General features: G+C 45.2%; 1 protein-coding gene across 2 annotated transcripts in view; it reads right to left on the minus strand.

The window, feature by feature from the left end:
* HYDIN (HYDIN axonemal central pair apparatus protein) overlaps window positions 1–12,728 on the minus strand; it is a 3,619,565-nt gene that overhangs the window by 3,402,443 nt on the left and 204,394 nt on the right. For both annotated transcript variants that reach the window (XM_078670948.1, XM_078670947.1), the window contains exon 4: window positions 11,218–11,337. In XM_078670948.1, the coding sequence (XP_078527074.1) occupies window positions 11,218–11,337 (120 nt within the window). The remainder of the gene's footprint in view (window positions 1–11,217; window positions 11,338–12,728) is intronic.

Below are 12,728 nucleotides of genomic sequence, written 5' to 3' on the forward strand. Positions count from 1 at the left end.
GTATTAGTATCTTTCATAGATTCACATGCCTGAATCATTCCCCGTCGTCGAGACGGGCGCCTCCGGGAAAATATAAAAAAGTAATGTCCTAGAGACATACATAGAAAAGAATAGGCCTAAGGATCCCACCTTAGTGTCCTATCCACGTCCTTTTGTAAATAGGACCAAAATAGAGTAGGCCCAAGGGTCCCACCTTAGTGGCCTATCTGTGTCCTTTTGTAAAAAGGACCAAAGTAAAGAAGCCAACCAATCAGCTACTACCTCCTTCTAGAACCTTCCTGTCAGGACCTAGGTCTCTCAGATTTTCGTACGCACCAAGCTAGGTAGGCGTAAACTTGTTAGAGAGATAGGTGAGTCCTTCCAGGGGAGGCGGGAGAGTGCATGTGAATCTATGAAAGACACTAATACTGGATAACTGCAGTTACAGGTAAGTAACGCATTTCTTATCCAGTATTTGGGTGTCTTTCATAGATTCACATGCCTGAATCAGAGTAGCAAGCAATATAATATGCACATTTTTGATGGAACATCATATATGAGTCTGTAGATAATACATATCACGCGACTGCAAACCACCAAAATGCATTGTCATGTAAATATAAGTAGAAGAATGTGCATACCAGTAAAGGATGGAGGGATGTCGGAAGGCTCACCTCACCGGAATAGATGGCGAAGCACTGCTCGGCCCACTGCTGCATCCTTCATCAGCTCAGTATCCAGGCAATAGTGCCTGGTGAAGGTATGCGGGGACTTCCAGGTCGCCGCTCTGCAGATGTCCAATACCGGCACTCCAGCAAACAGTGCCGCAGACGTGGACATGGCTCTTGTCGAATGAGCTTTGACTCTTGAGTCCAAAGGTCGTCCGGCCTTGTCATGGCAAAAGGTGATCGCCGAGAAAATCCACCTTGAAATGCTTTGTTTTGATAAGGGGCATGCCTTTCCGTGGTCTACTAAAGGCAATAAAGAGTTGAGATGATTTTCGGAAGTGTTTTGTCTTATCAATGTAGAACTTAAGACATCTCTTCAGATCCAACGAATGTAGAGTTTTCTCGGCTACAGTGGTAGGATTTGGAAAGAATGATCTGAGTACCACTGGTTCGTTGAGGTGGAAGTCCGAGGGGACTTTCGGAATAAACCGAGGATTAGTTCATAAAATGACTCTGTCCTCCCTGAACTGCATAAACGGATCTTGAATTGAGAGAGCCTGCAACTCACTGACCCTTCTGGCAGAAGTCAAAGCCAGGAGGAGGGCCGTTTTCCATGAGATAAATTTGATGTCTGCCCTATGGATGGGTTCAAAGGGGTGCTTCATTAATTGGTGAAGGACCACATTGAGGTGCCACGACGGAGGGAAGGACCTGAAGAGACCTTTAAGGAACTGCTTTATAAGTCTGTTTTCCCACAGGGATGGACCCTTAGAAGTCCTGGTGAATCTCGAGATCGCCGCCAGATGCACTTTGATCGATGCGTGTGCAAGGCCCGATTGCGCCAGATGTAGTAAGTATGGTAGCAGCTGCTGTGGAGTGATGTGGAAGGGGTGCAAGCCTTCTGCCACACACCAAGAGCAAAACCGCTTCCATTTTAGTGAGTAAGTTTTATTAGTGCTGTCCGCTCTCGTCTTTGCAAGGACGTCTCTGCACTCCTGCGGGATGTTTAGGTGGCTGAATTCCCGGTATTCAGGAGCCAAGCTGACAACTTTAGAGAGCTCTGATTCGGGTGATGTACCTGTCCTTGGGACATTGTGAGCAGAGCTGGATGTTGACGCAGGCGAATAGGTGGCTGGGCAGAGAGGCGGTGAAGGTCCGTGAACCAGTGCTGCCTCGGCCAGAATGGAGCGATCAGAATCAGAGTGCAGGGCTCCGACTTCATCTTCCTGAGAGCCCTGGGTATCAGTGGAAATGGCGGAAAGGCGTACGCAAAGACGTTGCGCCATGCGATGGAAAATGCATTTCCGAGGGTTCCTGAGTGGTGATGCCTGCTTGCGAAGCTTGGGCATTTGGCGTTCTCTCTCGTGGCAAAGAGGTCTATTCGTGGAGTTCCCCATTCCGCGAAGATGTGTTCCAGCACTTCCATATCTAGCTCCCATTCGTGGGATGAAGACCCCTCTCTGCTCAGAGCGTCCGCCAAGACATTGTCCTTGCCTGGGACGTACTCCGCTTTCAGCGTTATTCCATGTTCCAGAAGCCAGTTCCAGACTCTTTGCGATTCTCGAGATAGTGATAGCGATCGCGTCCCGCCCTGCTTGTTCAGGTAGTGCATCGTCGTGGTGTTGTCTGTCCTGACGAGCACTGGGGGGTTTCGAATGCGTGGTAGGAAAGCTTGTAGAGCTAGGAAGACCGCTCTTAACTCCAATAGGTTGATGTGGAGCTGGGTCTCCTGTTTTGTCCACTTGCCATTGATCTGGAGTTCTTGGAGGACCGCTCCCCAGCTTTCTAGGGATGCGTCCGTTGTTATCACATGTGGCTCTGCGGGAAGCAGGAACGGCAATCCCTGTGACAGGTGTTTGAGCGATCTCCACCACTGTAAGTGGTTGACCATGGTTCGAGTGACTCGTATGCGGTCCTCGAAAGATCCTGTACTCTGTGTCCATTGTTTCATCAGCTCCTCCTGGAGTGGGCGCATCTTGAGGCGGCAGTGGGGAATGAGCATGATACATGAGGACATCATGCCGAGGAGGGACTTGAAGGTGCGGACCGGTAAAGTCTTCTGTGATGCCACTGACGTGGCCAGGGAGATGAGTTTGACTTTTCTTTCCTGAGAGGGGAAAGCCTTGACGCGTACCGTGTCGAGAGTCGCCCCAAGAAATGTTATGACCTTGTTGGGTACCAGTGTCGACTTCTCGTGGTTGAGGGTCAAACCTAGTCGGTGGAAAATATCCAGACAGGCGCTGGAGGATTTGGCTCCGCCGGTCGCAGATGGTGCCTTTACCAGCCAGTCGTCCAGGTATGGGAAGACATGGTGTCCTTGTTGACGAAGGAAGGCTGCCACAGGGGAGAGGCATTTGGTAAATATCCGTGGAGCAGATTTGAGGCCAAACGGGAGGACACAAAATTGGTAGTGCTGCCCCGCTACAGCAAACCTGAGGTATTTCCTGTGCCCTTTGAGGATAGGAATATGGTAGTAAGCGTCCTGCAGGTCTAAGGACGTCATGTAGTCCCCTTCTTCCAGTAGTCCCAGGATTTCCTGGAGTGTTACCATACGGAACGATTGTTTCTTTAGGAACACGTTGAGTGCCCTGAGGTCGAGGATTGGTCTCCACTTTTTCCCTTTCTTGTGGATCAGGAAGAAGTGGGAGTAGAAACCTTTTCCTTTGTGGGTTGGTGGAACTCTCTCTAACGCTCCCTTCTGTAGCATGGAAGAGATTTCCTGAAGAAGCAATCGTAGGTGCCTGTGGGACCGTTTGCGAGGTGGTGTTGTCGGGGGAATTGTGACAAATTCTAGAGAATGTCCAAATTGAATGAGCTGGAGCACCCACCGATCTGTTGTTATCAATTTCCAATTGTCTAGGAAGTGTGTGAGTTTCCCTCCAATTTCTAAAAAATTCAATGGTGGATGGACTGGCCATTGACAAGTCATTGGACTGACTGCTCTATATGTTCCACCTCTTCCAGTTCCTCATCGGTGCTTTGGCACTTGACCACCAGGTCTGATGGGCTTGTGGCTTGTGTGTATAACTCTTCCTCCGACTCCTCGCCCTGTAATAGGCCAGTTGGAGGCAGCTCTTGCACCTTACTGGGTGACGTCAGGTCTGGCGTAATTGGTCTCCTCGTGATTTTAATGGCGATATGGGATGTCTGTGGCAGTAAGGTATCCATGGCATGAGATAGCAGCTCAGACTCTTTCCATTTCCCTATTGGCGGTGTCAAATGCGGCGCCGATGACGACGATGCATTACCAGGGGTCGTCGACGACTTCGTCGACGGTGTTGTCGTCAATATTGCCTTCGTCGACGGTATTTTCCCCGTCGTCGACGGTGTCGTCGTCGATATTGCCTTCGTCGACGGTATTTTCCCCGTCGTCGATTGTGTTCCCGCCGACGACGTTCTCGTCGACGTGTCCTTTGTCGACGGTATTTTCCCCGTCGTCGACGGTTTCCCTGTCGTCGATGTGTCCTTCGTCGACGGGATCATCGTCGACGGCTTCGACTTCGATGTCGACCTCGTCGTCGATGATAAGGTTTTCGTCGTCGATGGAGTGAATGGAATGGTCGACGACACTGGCATACTCGCCGTCGATGAAGGCGTCGTCGAGGAGGTGGCCAACGATGCTGTCGTCGTCGACACTGTCGTCGTCGACGTTGACACAGTTTTTTGCGCTGAAGAGATAATCGACGCTGTCGTCGTCAAGGTCAGCGGTTGCTTCCTGGTGACAGAAAAATCCTTGTCGGACACTGAGGTTTTGCCCTCTGAGGACTTCTTGAGAGTCTTCTTAGGAGGGGTGCCTGAGGGGCTAGGGGAAGTAACCCTTGGCCTCTTCAAGGAAAATTGTGAAGCACCAGAGATACTCTCACTGTCTTCTGACACCAAGTCGTCTGTCCTGTTCTTCAGCCTGTTCAGCCAGAGTAGCAGGCGTCCCTCTCTGTCTTTGAGGGTCTTGTTTGAGAAGGTCCTACATATTTTGCAGTCCTTGGGTTGATGGTGAGGGTAGAGGCAATACAGGCAGGTTTCATGTTTGTCCGCTACATGGAGCCTTTTCTTTCCACACGAGGAACAGGCTCTGAAGAGACCCTTTTTCTGGCCATCAGCCATAATGTAAGAAGTTTGGTAAATTCGTTTTTTAAAGTAAGAAGAAAAATCCTGAGGAGAACTCAGGTGGAGACTCCCTAGCACAACGTGCGGTAGAAAATCTGAGAGACCTGGGCTCCTGACAGGAAGGTTCTAGAAGGAAGTAGTAGCTGATTGGTTGGCTTCTTTACTTTGGTCCTTTTTACAAAAGGACACAGATAGGCCACTAAGGTGGGACCCTTGGGCCTAGTCTATTTTGGTCCTTTTTACAAAAGGACGTGGATAGGACACTAAGGTGGGATCCTTAGGCCTATTCTTTTCTATGTATGTCTCTAGGACATTACTTTTTTATATACCGGAGGCTCCCGTCTCGACGACGGGGAATGATTCAGGCATGTGAATCTATGAAAGACACCCAAATACTGGATAACTAAGATTTTATTCTGAATTTCCAGTGTAAAAGAGGTGGCTTTAAGCCAACCTGGTCTCCTCAACACACCTGCTCATACCAGTTGTCAGAAAGCAGTAGTAGCCATGTCCATGAAGCAATCAATTTCTAAGAATGAGCGCTAACCCTTTCTTGTCCTCATGTTTAACTTCCTCCACTAGCTTGTCCAATTAAGGGAACGATATCGGACCACATTTGGCAATCGTATAGTCCACGAACACCGAAGAGTTGGCAGCCCCTACTTTAAGTGCTGACATGGGAGAAAAACGCTTCCCAATGTTATCCAGGCACCTACCATCTTTGTCAGGAGTTGCAGAGATTGGTGCTGAAGGGTTCTTAGACCAAAGCTGGGCCACCTGTGTAATCACGGAACCTGGTTTAGGGTGTCAAGTTAGACATGCAGAGCATCTTCTGGGTCCTTGTATTTCTTATCTAGGAGTGGTAGCACCACAGCAACAGTGGCTGGGGTTTACATAACATTAATGCCCTCTTCTCAGATGTAATCGACATCGCCCCAACGGTCTCTGGAAAAGGTCCTCAAAATAGTAGAGAAAGTAGTCTGTCTGCTTCATAAGCATAGTGAGCTCAAATCTTCATGCAGATCTTTTGAGAAGATTATGAAACCTCCCCTCCCCCCATGTCCTGGGGGGAAAAATCCACAGGAGGTGGAGTTGGAGATAATGGCATTGGTACTGGAGGAGACTTTGCCGTTAGAGAGGTGTATTTAGAGGAAGGAGACGCTGAAGAGAAATGCCTCTTGTAATCAGTTAGCACATCCGTTGGTCAGACACAAATGATGAATGAACACACACCCCATCTCCTCCTGATACTGATGGGGGTATTGTTCTGGAGGAGCATAGGACCCCTGATCATAATAAATCACCTTCGTCATAGTCCTTTCATTGACATTTAGCATGCAGCTTTGATCAGCTGTATGCAGCACCAAAGGGGCAGTCGTCATCAGTGTCATCTTCATTTTACAAGTGGGCAGGCAGCAATGGTGACACTTTACTTGGCGAAATGTGTGCAGGTGTAATGTGTTTTGGTTTTTCCTGTATTTTCAGAGATTTTTCTCTTGTCGACGAGGATGTCTTCGCAGACAGTTTGAGCGACGATGCCAATGAGTCTAATTTCACGGTCTTTGGAGGAGCCATACTCGTCGATGGGAGAGTTGCTCAAATAGGTCATCCATGAAGCTGGAAATTATTTGCAGTGTTGACAGTCTAGGGACATGACTCGTTGGCGATGAGATCATCATCGAAACGGATGTAGACATTGATGGAATGGAGACAGTAATGGTAGTGGCTGTCGTCAACGTAGCAGATGTTTTCATCGTCTACTGTAAGAAAGTTGCTGACGGAGCATATGAAGGCTTTTTGAAAGCATGACAAACCTGAAGTGGAGGTGCAGAAGGCTCAGATCTGTTTTTTTCAGGTGTTATTGTGGGGAAAGGTAGATTTATTTCTCTTTTTGTCTTTAAGAGCCCTCACCGTCATGTGGAGACTTGGATGGACTGCATCCTCAGTGAGACCTATGAGGACTCTTTAGAGGATTTTTTAGGCAGCTCTAGAGAGGAACAAGAATGTGAGGAATTTCTCTTTTTGTGGCTTTTTCAGGAAGATGAAGAATCCTCACTGTTATCGTTCTGACACAGTCTCCTTTCTTGTTTTAAGTTTTTGGAACCATAACAACGGCCTACCTTCATGGTCCTTCGGCGTTTTAGAAGTGAAGGAAGGACATACCTTACAATCCCTGGCCTTATTAGCAGGATAAAGGCAATATATGCAGTCTAGATGATGGTCATTAGAATAAAGCCTCTTCTTACCACATGTACCACAAGCTCAGAATAGACCCTTTTTACTGTTTCTGACAAGGTGTGGAGTCAGATTTGTAGCAAGAAATTACAGATATACTTAAATATATATATTTATGACAATTTTTTTATATATATATATATATATATATATATATATATATATAAAGATATAGTGATAACATTATTTTGGAATAGGCAGAACTGAGCCAGCTCAGTGGAGACCCCCCTTACATGATGTGGGGTAAAAAATCTGAGGGGAAAAGGGAGGGGGTCAAAAAAGTGTGTTTCCCTTGTTAATTCCCAAAGGGATTTTAGACATGACTGCAGCCCGAACCGCTCAACAGAATTACACCAAATTTGGTAGAAAGGTAGATCTTGGTCCAGAAAGCGACCTTTTTATGATAGGATGTAAATCTGTTCAGTAGTTTAGATATTGTTTGAAATCCAAATTTGTTTATCTAGGGGCACACATCCTCTTGCGGATCCTCCTTAGATTCGCGAAACCATCACCAAAAGGTATGCCGTGATGGGATGGCTGCAACCTAAGAGGAAAGTTGCGGGTGCCATTTTGATAATCTGGACACACCTACTCACACACCCACTACAACACAAACTCACAGATCCACACAGCCAGTCACACACCCCATCATACACCCAGGTTGCAGGGACATTATAGTTGGGAAATAGCATCAACAAAAACAGACATTCACTGAAAAAGCCAAAGGTTACAGGAACGTTATAGTGAGGTTCAAATTTTACACACAAAAAAAACATAGAAATTCAGCAGTTTTAGTTATCTCAAGTAACTATAATGTGTGCCCTAAGGTAACTATAACTCACACCATCACTTCGGAAAGGTACTGTCACCATCGCTGGCAGTGGAACCTGAAGGCAGGTCGCACAGCGTTTGAGCAGCAGTGTTTGTGTATAACCTTTGGCTTTTTCAGTGAAAAGTGTGTGTGCGTCTGTGTGTGTGTTTGTCTGTCTGTGTGTGTGTGTCTGTCTGTCATATGTGCCAAGGCCCCACAAAAGCTAAACTAGTATACTTTGTGTACTACTAGTGAGTGATACTATTCTATTTCTAACCTATATTCTGAGAGTGTCTGTGTGTAAGTGGGTGTCTAAGTTGCTGTATGGGTGTGTAAGTGGCCATATGGGTGTATACGTGGGTGTGTGAGTAACTGTGTGGGGGAGTAAGTGGCTGTGTGAGGGGCTACATGGGTGGGTGCTTGGGTGTGTAAGTGGCTGTATGGATGAGTGGGTGGGTGGGTGGGTGTTTTGTTAAGTAAGTTGGTGTGTGAGTGGCTGTATTGGAGAGTGAGTGTCTGTGTGAATGGTTGCATGGGTGAGTGAGTGGATGTGTGAGTGCTTGTATGGATGTGTGAATGGGTATGCAAGTGGTTGTGTGAGTGAGTGGCTGTGTTGAGAAGCTGTATGAACGAGTGGGTGTGGAAGTGATGTATAGGTTAATAAGTGGGTGTGTAAGTAGCTCTACGAGTGAGTGATTGGTTGTATAAGTGAGTGGGTGTGTGAATGGCTCTATGGATGATTTAGTGGTTGTGTGAGTACTTGCATGGGTCTGTGAATGGGTATGTGAGTGGTTGTGTGGATGTGTGAATAGGTGTATGAGAGGTTGTATAGGGGTGTGAGTGGTTCTGTGGATGATGTCATCAGTATTGTCACTGGCCAAGTCATGAGTGATATAATATGTCAGATTATAAGCAGTGCACTGCGGGGGCGTAAGTTATAGTTCACTCTGGTAACTATAACTGCTGAATTCACTGGTTTTGCACAAGTGAGAATTGACCCTAACTATAACGTCCCAGTAACATTTGATGTTTTAAGTGAATTTCAAAGGTTTAAAAAAGAAAATCCTAACTGTAACCACCACCTCAGGTTGGCCACTTTTTACTCCATAGTTCTATTGGTTTTGGACCAATGAAATGTAAGCTTAACTATAACGTCCCTTTAACCTTTGTTTTTTTTTCCAGTGTGTGTAATATTATATATATATATATATATATATATATATATATATATATATACTAGCAGCCTGTCCCAACGTTGTCCGGGTATGAATTGCTGTCGGCCAGTAGTATATTGTTTTGTAGGATTTCGTTTTGATAGCATTTCTTATCTGTGACAGGCCTGTGAAACGCTCGGATTCACAGTGCACTGCTGATGCACTTAAGAGTGCGCGTTCAGTAGTGTGTGAACTCGACTTTCCCTACTTTATTTTTCCTTGCAATATTATATAGCGCGAATTCGACAGCATGGCATGAGCACAATTTACATTACAGAAGAACACATTCATTTGTGGTAGGCACGGGGAGACAAAGCGATTTGCCTGGAATCACAGGATGTTGAGCTGATGCAGAGATTCGAACGTAGCTCCCCAGCTCTAACGTTCGCAATTCTAGAACTTGTGGCGGGAGGTGTGTCTAAAAGTGTATGTCGGTGCTGGCCATCAATGAGAGAGACCTGTGCATTTTTCAAATGGGTGGTGAAAAAATATGAGTATGTTGCTGGAGATGTGGGCCGCCGTGCCACCAATGTACTTACCGGGGGAGGATAAACACCCCTTATTCCGCAACTTTCTTTCCGCATACCATCACTCCGCATACTTTCATTACGAAAGTACCATGACTCCGCAATGCCATTATAACACATAGCATTACATTTTGTATGCTTTTACCACGCATACATTTACAACAAAATTCGTTGTAAATGCATGAATGGTAAAAGCATGTTTTTTTTAATGTTTGGATAAGGTAAGTATGGGTATAGGGGTATATGTTTTGGGGTACTGAGGTATATGTTTTGGGGTGTTTGGGTATTTTAAGGGTTCAGATATAGTTTTGGGATATGGGGTACAGGGGTAGTTTTAGGGATAGGTATGGATTTTGGGGTACAGGGGTATTTTTAGGGTTCAGGGCTAGGCTTGGGTTTAGGGGTATCGGGTATTTTTAGGGTTCAGGGGTAGGTTTGGGTTTTGGGGTACAGGGGTATTTTAAGGGTTCAGGGCTAGGTTTGGGTGTTGGGGTACAGGGGTATTTTTAGCGTTCAGGGCTAGGTTTGGGGGTACCGGGGTATTTTAGGGTTCAGGGGTAGGTTTGGGTTTTGGGGTACAGGGTTATTTTTAGGGTTCAGGGCTAGGTTTGGGTTTTGGGATACAGGGGTATTTTTAGGGTTCAGGGGTAGGTTTGGGTTTTGGGGTACAGGGGTATTTTAAGGGTTCAGGGCTAGGTTTGGGTTTTGGGGTACAGGGGTATTTTAGGGTTCAGGGGTGGTTTGGGGGTACAGTGGTTTTTTTAGGGTTCAGGGCTAGGTTTGGGTTTTGGGGTACAGGGGTATTTTTAGGGTTCAGGGGTAGGTTTGGGTTTTGAGGTACAGGGGTATTTATAGGGTTCAGGGCTAGGTTTGGGTTTTGGGGTACAGGGGTATTTTTAGGGTTTAGGGATAGGTTTGTGTTTTGGGGTACAGGGTATATTTATAGGGTTAAGATGGGTTAGTGTTTAAGGGTGTCGGGGTTTTTTAAGGAGTACGGGTGGGTTATGATTATGGGGTGCAGGCGTATTTAAAGGGAGCAGGGTGGGATTAGCACACGATATGAGACATGGCATGAAGGGCGGAACGTACCACACGCCCCCAGCGTTTGTCACGCCCCCAGCACACGCCCCCAGCACAACGCAGACACGTCCACAAGGGACTACTTTGCTGGCACGGTTCTTTTACCTTTTAAATGTATATGGTGGGCGCCTGCATAGCCCATGTCCTTCTGCTGCAACTGCCCTTTCCAACGCTGTATTGGGTGTTGTGATTGGTGCTGTGGTTCCTGAGATTACCCGCCTCAAAGGTTTGGGCTCTCTCTTTATTATATTAGTATATATATATATATATATATATATATATATATATATATATATATTTCATGAAAGCATGGATAAATACTACAATCCTCTTCCACAACTCAGAAGGCTGAAGTCCCTGAGCAAATATATATCATTTTATGTGACTTATCAATCAAACATAAATTGCACTCCAATATTATCAAATAGAATCAAAGGTTGTTAAGAAACATACCTTATTACATATGTTTAACTGAACCATTCACTGTTTTAAGTTCTAACACATATGACAATGCTTGGCTGAATAAGCCGAACTCTGGTGTTTTATTGTAACATTGCTTTCATTAGTTAGTAGATCTTTTCAATTACAATAGTTCTTACCCGATCATTGTTCCTCAGACTAAGTGGAACCTCGTATGTCTCACAAGCAACATAGTTCTGAAACACTATCCCCGACGGGAAAGGTTGGAACAAGGCCTGGTCCACATTCACCATGGAGAACTGAGGAGAAAAAGGGAAAAGCATAGTCACAACAACATCTTTGCCAGCCCAAATTGGCAGGGAGTGATCTGAAAGAAGTAGGCAGAACACTCCTATGTGATCATGCCGAAGACTATAAAGACCTACTCCAAAACTTTCATTAAGCCTGCCCAACATCCAAATGGGCCAGAATGGACCATGTGAACAACCAATCCTGGGTTTGGATGCTATACTTCCACAGAATGCCAGCAAGTTATCTTTGCCATCTAAAGCACAAGTTAATTTCAGAAAACCACTTTAAAAGCATATACTGTCCACTTTTGGTGAAAATTTTTTTTCGAACCACAAGTCTGCACTTTTGGGAAATCATTTTCTAGATAGCACGTGCTCCATTTCTGTGAACAATTTGGACATTGACCACTTCTGGGGAACCTTGAGAAGTCCACCCATATTCTTAGGGAGAAGGCAAACACAAACTTAAGTTATACAAAAGTCTTAAGAGGAGCTCAGAACTTCAGAGTTGGATTTCTGCTAGCAGGAGCTTAATGTAAATGAGGCGCTTTGCTTCCCTGTGTGATGTGAATCAGAGAGTCACTTATTAGCCTGTTGCACTAACAGCAGGCTACTTGAAGAAGGAAATGCTCCATTTTCATTTTTGCTCATTTGCCTGGTGAGGTTGAGATATTAATTTTATTTACGGTTTTGGTGCTGTGTGAGGAAACAGTTAATTTCTCAGCTTCGCCACTTTTCCAAGATAGTTGGCCTGGCTTTGTGGATTACATGCTACATGCTTCCTCTGTATGCAGCTTTGTAAAGATACTGATGTGAATGCATTCCATGAATGTTGAGCAACTCAATAAGACGAGATGAGTGGTATTCAAGTTTGTGCGCATGCTCATCCATGTGGTATTTATATTGTGAGCTTCCCTAACACAACCGGAAGGGATACAGCAATGACAGCAAGAGAGCAACATTTGCTCACAAAGAAAATTAGTTTGTTTTGAATTGGATAGCCAATGGTAATATTTTCAGTTTATCTTGTATCAGATTGTTGTAGTGTAAACGGATCACTTTTGCCAACATCAGAGCATAGGAGAATACTCCTGATTACCTTGCCCAGCATTACAAAAAAGATTATATTGATTAATTTACCCTACAATGAGCTACAAAATTAATGAGATTACTCTGATTGCATTGCATGTATTTGACAGCTGAGGGAGATTACTCAAATTACTTTACTCATCACTTGATTTTAAAGGATATGTTTATATCTTTTCCAACATAATCACTATAAATAAAATGCATTAATTGACAAAAACAAACTGGTCCAGCATTAGGACACAGAATAAAGCTGATTGTATTAGGTTGAGGGAGATTACTCAGATGTGTTACCAAATATTTTACTGCAAAAG

Source organism: Lissotriton helveticus, chromosome 12, assembly GCF_964261635.1.
Source record: "Lissotriton helveticus chromosome 12, aLisHel1.1, whole genome shotgun sequence".
In the NCBI taxonomy this organism is placed as follows: Eukaryota; Metazoa; Chordata; class Amphibia; order Caudata; family Salamandridae; genus Lissotriton; species Lissotriton helveticus.